General features: G+C 42.2%; 1 protein-coding gene across 8 annotated transcripts in view; it reads right to left on the bottom strand.

Annotated features, from left to right (window-relative positions):
- The window catches only part of LIMCH1 (LIM and calponin homology domains 1), a 179,512-nt gene that overhangs the window by 33,288 nt on the left and 137,740 nt on the right, over positions 1–8,484 (bottom strand). For all 8 annotated transcript variants that reach the window (XM_054825049.1, XM_054825050.1, XM_054825053.1 and 5 more), the window contains 3 exons: positions 6,153–6,279; positions 3,148–3,302; positions 2,366–2,768 (listed from right to left, as the gene is read on the bottom strand). In XM_054825049.1, the coding sequence (XP_054681024.1) occupies positions 2,366–2,768; positions 3,148–3,302; positions 6,153–6,279 (685 nt within the window). The remainder of the gene's footprint in view (positions 1–2,365; positions 2,769–3,147; positions 3,303–6,152; positions 6,280–8,484) is intronic.

Here is an 8,484-nt window from a genome sequence, read left to right as displayed (position 1 = left end):
ACTTATCTTCAGTACTTCTTGTACAGCTTGGATACCTCAAGAGCAGCACTCCAACTTATGTGCCATCAGCGCTAAGCTGAGGACATACTCCTCCTGTTGACTTCTTGTATACGTGCATCCAGAGGTCTGTTCTCTGTCTGAGGGTGATTAACTAAGGGGCCATGTCTGAGGCGCTGGGCTTCCTCAGCTCTGACAGGAGTGCGGGGGGGTGAAGGCAGCTAGCACCTCATGCGACCAGCTCCCAGGCAGAGGAGAAACAGCCCAGCTCTGAAAGTGGTTTCACCCCTTCTGACTGCTTTTGAGATGAAAAGGTTCCTTCCTTTTCCTCATTGCCATCATCCACTCAACACAGTAGTGCTCTTAGGGTTTATTTCCAAATGCAAGTGTGGGCAGACACTGAGCCCCAAGTCTTCTGGGACTGTGTGCTGGATTATCGACTAAAGAAGCAGGTCATGAAAGATCTCAGAAATAAAAAATCCAGGAAAACACTGGCAGGCCGCACCATCCATTTTAGTGTCTCTGTTTAGACTAAGACATTTCTCTATTTATATTAGGGAGAAAAACCAAATGTTGGAATGATCAGGACAGATGCCCTGGCTGCAGAGTTAAACAAACATACTCCTTTCCTTCTGATCTGGAGCAAGTCAACACATTGTCACCAGAGCCAAGAATCATTGACAGACTGGTGTTTCAGGGGAAAATAATGCTACAGCTACATGTGTTAGGGAATGATTTCTACTGAGACAAATCGCAGCCTTTCACATCAAGTGAACAAGATCTAGACAGACTTTTATTGGTAGCTGGTCGGGGGAGAAGCAACCATGGGTTAGTTTCTCCCCACACAAGTGAACTACATATGCATGAATGTGAAGGTGATACATATATATCTTGGTCCTCTGAGGAAAAAAAGTGGCATGGATCAAAAAAAACCCAAACCAACCAAAGATCCATGATTCACTGATGTCTAAAATGTAAACTCCAGGGGAATACCAACTGAAGTATAGGAGAAATAGGAATTACCAGTTTCACATTTCAACTAGGAAACATGGCGGGGGGGATTTCCACAAGGGCTGGGACAGACTTCAAGAAACTACAGACATCACAACACGCTTTTTCACTATCTATACAAAACTGACTTATTTTTTAAAAAGTAAACAACCTGAATATACACGGTAGCAATGCTACTGGGACATCAGCAGGGCTGCAGAGGCCCTTGAACGCCTCTAGCAGAGAATCAGATAGCAATGGCAGACACAAGGGGACCCGAACTCTACAGGCTGGGGCACCCATGCCATAAGGCTTCATGCTGCCTACAAGGTAATAATGAGACTTGGGGAAGCTCCAGTTTTAATACAGGCACTGTGAAAAGCAGATTTCTTCGAACTTGATGTATTCTGGCCTATTCTCTCTAACACATCTCAGTTCTTTGCTTTCTCCATCACAGGTTCAGTATCTTACCCCAATTCTCCACATCCACTCGGTCCAAAGATATATTCCTCAGGTTTCATAACCCAGTTTCAGTCTCTTCTCCTATCCCCCTCCTCCTGAAATCTCACAGCTGGCTCCTTATTCCAGGCAGCTCTGCTTTCATCCAAGCTCACTTACTACTTTTATTCCCATAATCTTTGCTCAGTTCTTGCAACCTAAAGCAGCCACTCCCCCTCTCTCACCAGCAATCCCCAGTTGCACTGCTGCCACAATATCAACCTGTTTTCCTTAAACATGCATGGACAGCCTATATCCCCTCTTTACGCCAGTGAAGCAGCTCTCCCATTCATCCCTGGTGAGAACCATTTTTAGGACAGAAAGTATCTTCGGGCAAGCTGGCTCTTGACTCTGAAGGAGTAGGGACTCTCCATCAAATACATGCACACTGCAATGCTTCAAGGGCTTATGACTTGGCTGAATGGGACAGACTTGTTTGAGTATGGCAAGAATCAGGCCCCTGACACAAAAGCCAGTTCAGGTCTTGCTCCAAATGTCAGGGCCTCTACGCTCCCTGCTCCTTCTCTTTTATTTAAAAACAAAAACCGCAACAACATAGTCTTTCCTAACCTCTTTCTCACAAAATGCCTTGCTTTTTTCTCAGAGGCTCCCCTTTCCCTGTCTTTCCCCAAACAAACTTAGCCTGAGGGAAAACGACCAGCACAAATACTTCAAGATGAACAGGTCAAGTTTCTAAAAAGGTTGGTAACCAAGAAGAGATCACTAGACTGGGCAGCACAGAGCATGAAGCTGAGCTTTATAACATCAGAATGCTGCAACCATTTTCTATTTAATTGCATTAAACATTTGTATGTTCAGATGATTTAGTCAGGATCTCTTTGCCTCCTGATTGACTTTGGCGGAGTGCAACGTATCCTACCTTAAAGTTCTTTAAAACTTCCTGTGTATTTTTGGGCTGGGAGTAAGGCTTGGGTGTCAGCATAGGCACAGCCTTGGAGACAACACTTTTGCTGGGAGATGTACGGCCCGTCGAACCACTGGGCTCTAGTTCAGCAGTGGGAACAATGGTTGCTTCAATGGTGGCAGTGAATTTTGGAGCAGGCAGCGACTGCTGCCTTAAGTATCTCAGAGGATTTGGGTCTTTCAGTGGGGAATTTGGCTCCACTGAATGGCTTCTTTCCAGAATTTTTGGCATCTGCAAACGCTCAAGGACAGCTTCACTGATAGTGAATCTTTCGATGTACTGCTGGAGGATGCTCTCAGCCTCCTCCTGTGACTTTGCATTCTTGTACGCCTCATGAAGTTCCCGCTCTCGTCTCTCTCTGCATGGGAGACAACACAAGAGAGGTCATCATATTAAAATTAACGTTGGAAATCACTCCTATTTCCTCTGCTCCATCAACATCCTTCCTTCTCCCTCACCCCAGGTCTACAGGGACAGCTGCCCACAGTTACCCATCTATGGAACAGGTCACCCAAAGAGGCGGTAGATACCCCATCCCTGGAAGCATTCAAGGTCAGGTTGGACGGGGCTCTGAGCAACCTGATCGAGTTGAAGATGTTCCTGCTCATTGCAGGGCGGGTTGGACTAGATGACCTTTAAAGGTCCCTTCCAATCCAAACTATTCCATGATTCTATGATCACCTATGGAGCACACAGCATTTTCAGACATGCCACTGCACTTCAGTAAAACAACATACTTCTCTTCCACAATTTCTCGGTAGGTTTTGATGCTTTTTCTGCGCTCATTTGCTCCATCTCCAGACAATAACCTTTCCATTTTCTTTCTCTCAGCTTCTTTTTTTATTAAATCTTGTGAAGCGCTCCTTCGGCGACTCTTCCATCGAGCCAGGTCCTGCAAGAGAAGGAAGGCACTTGAATGCAGAGTTGCAAATGGCTAAAAACCAGCCACAGAAACCAAGGTTTGCAACACTTGCTCCTGGCCTGTGGACCAGGCTCCCATCATCTGCAGGCAGCGATGTTTATTTTAAAGAGAAAAGGAGATTATACCATAAAATGAAGATGTTGCTTGACTGATTTTTCTCCTAACAGCAGGATCCAGTAAGGATTTCATAGCTCCACTGGTGTATTTTCTTTTTGGCTTTGCAGTGTTGCAGAAGCTCACTAGGCAATAACACCAGGAAATTTGGCCTAAAGGGACCAGCCAGGGCACTCGTTTTCACTTGGGCCAACTCTAGGGACAAAGCCTGGTTCCCCAAGAAGACGAAGTAGAAAAATTATGTTTGGTGAAGAATTTTAATCATGAGATGTATGGGAGGCAGGAGTTCCTTGGAGGAAGGGACATCGTTTCACCATGAACTACAGCTGCACTGATAGTCTGCCTTGGAGAGCTGATAGTCCCACACTTTGCCCATGCTATCAGCCAACTACATGCAAGCATCGTTGACTCATGCTTTTTTTTTTTTTCTTTTGACAGAAAAAAACAGTGCAGCATCCAAACTTAAACTCTTCCTCATGGGCACCCTGCAATATTTTGGGCCCAGATCTTAGCAACACGGGTTAGGGACTAAAGTGTCTCACACCTTGTTGGAGTGAGACATGACAGAGCAAAAAACCTACGGTTTGTATCCAGTTATGTAGATATGCCCTTCTTGAAGCAATGATCTTATTCTTTTTGGAAGCTACCTGTCCAAAATTGTCCAGAACCACTGACTATGGTTCTTTACCTTTCCTGCAAAGCCTGCCTGACACTAAACCAGAGAGTCACAGGAGATACCTGTTATGGGTACCTATGTCTTGCATCCTGCTTGGGTTATGAATTCACAAGTCCTGGAGGCTACAGAGACAAGATCTTTTTCACAGTTAAAGTATTACAGTAAAGAAGTTTCCTAAGCTATAAATTTTCCTTGCAGCCAACTAGCAAAGGAACAAAATTTTACATGTAAAAATAATCTTTGCAGAACTTCTGCAAAGACAGATAACCTCCTAGGAAACTGTAGGGGCACATTTGTCATTAACTTTACAACATCAAGAGATTAGTATACAGATTATACTTCATGCACTCTAACAATTTCTGGTTTTAATAAAAACCAGAGATTCTGTACACATACTCAATTCAAAGGCAATTTCATTAATTACATGGTTTTCCAAATATTTTAATTGCATTTTTATTGGTAAACAGCAGAAGGTACTGCAAGCATAACTTATTTTATTAAAACCAGGAACAAACCTTGTCACTTTTAATTTAGCTTAAACCGCAAATTATTGACGTTACCCTCAAGGGAATGCTCATTAAAGTATTTCTTCACATGACCTACATATATCAGTCTATAATCCCCTTCTTGAAACATAGGGCTTTCATTTTCCTCAGTTACTAATTATTCTCATTGAAGTACCAAAGCATTTCTTTATTCAGCTACTCCCACTATTGCCTATTGTTTGGAAATTAGTTTTTCATTAGCAAATTTCATAACATAAGCCCTCATCCTCTTTTTGTAATTAAAAACCAGACATGTTTATCTTTTCCAGCTCTGATGCTTTAGAATAACAATAGTAAAAAAAAGCCATGAAACTGTTAATCGTTGGCAAATTTACAGCATGGGCATATAAAAAATAGCTGACCATGAATGTGGTGTCATCTCCATAGAGCCCTTTGAATGCCAAGGACATTCCAGTAAGGGCATTTTTAGTACCTCTCCAGAACTTTTAGTTCAGTGTAGAAGGTGCTGAGGGCCTGGAAAACTTACGCACTTTAGCTCAGAGGATTTTCCATTCAACAGCAAAGAGTTCTTAAACCTCTTGAATGCCTTTGGACTCATTCTTATCTCTGCTGGGAAATTATGGCTTCCCACACATACAGACCTCTCAGCTGAAATCCTTCATTGTTCTACTATGAAAAGTTATTTCTTAGTTGTACATAGTGTTCTTTTTTGGACTTTTTCTTGAATTTTTTACCAAAAACCTCTATCAGATATTTCACAGTAGCTGTCCTTATAATAGGAAATTACTGTACTAGCTGCTTGAAGAGATCTGGTTTTGGTTTGTTGTTTTGTTTGGTGGTTTGGGTTTTTTTAATTAAAAAATATGCCCCAAATTCCTCATTTAAAATAAGTCTTTAGGAATGAATAGGATTGATACTAAAACTCCTGATACTAACTTACCTGCAAATCATGCTTCTCCATCCTTACTAATTTGCTGAAGATAATGCCAAATGCCAGGACAGCTTAAAAAAAAACATTGAGGAAAGAGGGTTTGGAAAGGCCTTGTAACCCAAGCAGGGTGTAGCTAACTTGGAGGGTAATTTGTTTGCTCAGACAAGAGGGAAAATGTTAGCATTTCCTGTATCTATGCAAATTTATTAAAGCCTAGTCCAACCTATTTATTCACTGTTTTGCTTAGTCTTGTGTTTTGTCACTTTGGGCATTTATTAATTATAAAAGTTAGAAAAATCAGAAGTTAAAAGCTCTTCTGCTTCCATTTTTACCTAATCATAGTTTAATTACATTCTTTAAAAAAGCAAAATACCTGGTGCCCATGCAGAGGCACCAGAAGGTCTTGTATTCTGTAATTTACACCAAATTATGAACTTCCATGCTTTTAGCAACAACCCATTGGGGGGGGGGGGGGAGAAAAAAGCTCCTGATTATTTTAGTGCTAGAGAACAACTGTAGATTTAGCATGTTGCACTGTTTTGCCTAGCTAGTTGGCCTCAATGCCAGCATTGCAGACGATGTTACATACTCACATCTTGCCATCTGGTCTCGTCCTCTTTCAGCTGGTTGTGTACGTTCTGCAGTTTCTCATGGCGAGCTTTGCTATGAGGCTGAGTCACGGCTTCTTCTTCACATCTCATGTCAAACATGCTCATACTCCTAAACAAGGGGGGAATAAGAAGTGCAGCGTTATTTAGAAGCTTATATTCCTTCAGCTTGTTAGAGCTAAAGCCGCATGAGGGTGCTACAGCAGAATCAGACACCTGCACCGTTATGAAGCTCCCAAAAGCAGCAGTCCTTTAGAAGGACCGGTCAGCATCCCTATGCCTCCCATACAGTACCTTCAGGCATTATACTCCTCAACTTTCTCTTGTTTTTGTTAGTTGACAGCAAGTTTTTCTCACGCTAAGAAGCGCTACTAACATTATACCTCTATCAATAGCTCTTACTAAAATCATGCTATTCAGAGCTGAGTTCAGAACTTTTTCCTTTCTGATGATTTGTTTCCCAGTGAGTTTTCAAGACCCCTCCAATTAACACCGCAGACAGAAGTTTCCATTTCAATGTAAAACAAGAGAGGCTTGAGAAGTATATTAGGGGCAGCATGGCTGGCTAAATGCTATTGCTACAAAACCGGGGAGAGCCTGCCCAGAGAAGTACACGCAGCGCAAACAGCATGGTACTTCCTCCTCTCCCCTCCCTGCCTTGAAGTAACTCAATGCTATCAGCACCAACTTATTAATACAGCTAACCTAACAAGGAAAAGCTGACGTTCAGGACAAAACAGTTTCTTTCTACACATTCTATTTCTGTCCCTGACCTTTGGAGAGTTAAAGGAAAAAAGGTCGTGGTTTGATATTATACATCCATTCAAATTATATAAAGATCTTCACACAAAGATAACATACTTACTACTCCCCCCCCAACTACCTATTATTAGTAAAACATGACCTCAGTTGTGCCATTAAAAGCAAAAAGCAAAAAGAAAAAAAAAAGCCATGCAGTTCCACATGAAGTGATTTCACAGCAGTCTTCAAATGATCATCTGTAGCTTTAGCTGAGCCAACTAGCAGGAGAAGCACCAAAGGAAGATAAAATTGTAGGCGACTGTGTACACAGTAATCAAAGTGAATAGACAGGGAAGGCTATGCGTGTATATATATTTAGCCGATATTTGTATTCAGGCAAGCAAAGATGGGAGTGAACCACTCTCAGGGGAAAATTGGAAGGTCTGGACAGCGGATGGGAAAGGACATGCACAGATCCCATCCCGTTAGTAGGTGTTTATTCAGTAATGAAGGACAGAATACACATCCTATTGCCTTTAAGCACGAACAGAAAGGTTAGCATATTACCGTGCTTCATCCTATAAACAGAGTGCTGAGGAGGGCTACACTAGTTTGGGTTTATCTGTGGGTAGTTTAAGGGTTGCATTGCTCAGGGTTGGATTGGAGCACTCTAAATAACAGAACTTAAAGAGATGGCAAGTTTTGTTGTATTTAAAACTAAAAGCGTATCCCCTGCTAAGGAACATTAAAATATCAGCCATGTTTTGCAGACTGGTGAGATTAGCTGGGAGATGCATAACTTACAATAAAATCACCCTCAAAGGGCTTATTGCAGTTTAAGAGCTTTTGAAACTCGCCCTAAGAAAAGACTTTAGTGTTAAGTATTTGCCACTATATATGCTTACTGGGTGAAACTGGTTGTGTAGCTCCCTTCTTCTCATGTCAGAGAATTTATAATTCACATACAGTAGAAGAAAACAGAACGCCTGAAATGCTGGTAACTGGTTCTAGCAGAGTGCACAAGTACTTGCCCTCTGCCATTTGGGTTGGGAAAATAAAAACACTTTCTACCAAGAGTCCTCTGATGTCCCAATAAAAGGCTAGTGTTTATTCCCTGCGTTCACTCGGGGTCTCTCAGGGTGCACAGAGACAGCAAACCCAAAGGTTTTATGATTATTAACAGTGCAATAAAAAAGGCACACTGGAAAAGGCTTCAGCCCAGGCCAGCAATCAAACTATACCCTACAACCCACGTGCACCTTCTGCTCTAGTTGTCACCTCCAGCTGCTGGGCCTTCATTGCTGTGGATGAGCAACCAGATTGGTTCAAATAAACATTAACTCTGCAGCAACGTGTTATTGCTCTCCTGGGAAGATACATTTGCTCAATCAGGAGGAGTCACATCTCAAAGCACTGTGTTTTGCTCTGACCAGCATGTAATAGCCATTAACGAGAGCTGCCTACTTTCCTGAATACATGAAAAAGGCCAACTGAAAGGTCTACACTGACTTCTCTGCCTGACAAGTTCATCCTCAGAAAAGAGTCAGAGGCCAAACCTCCGATCTTTTGCCAAAAG

This window comes from Grus americana, chromosome 4 (genome assembly GCF_028858705.1).
Source record: "Grus americana isolate bGruAme1 chromosome 4, bGruAme1.mat, whole genome shotgun sequence".
Classification (NCBI taxonomy): Eukaryota; Metazoa; Chordata; class Aves; order Gruiformes; family Gruidae; genus Grus; species Grus americana.
Note: the sequence above shows the minus strand (reverse complement) of the source record. Positions and strands in the feature narration are given on the sequence as shown.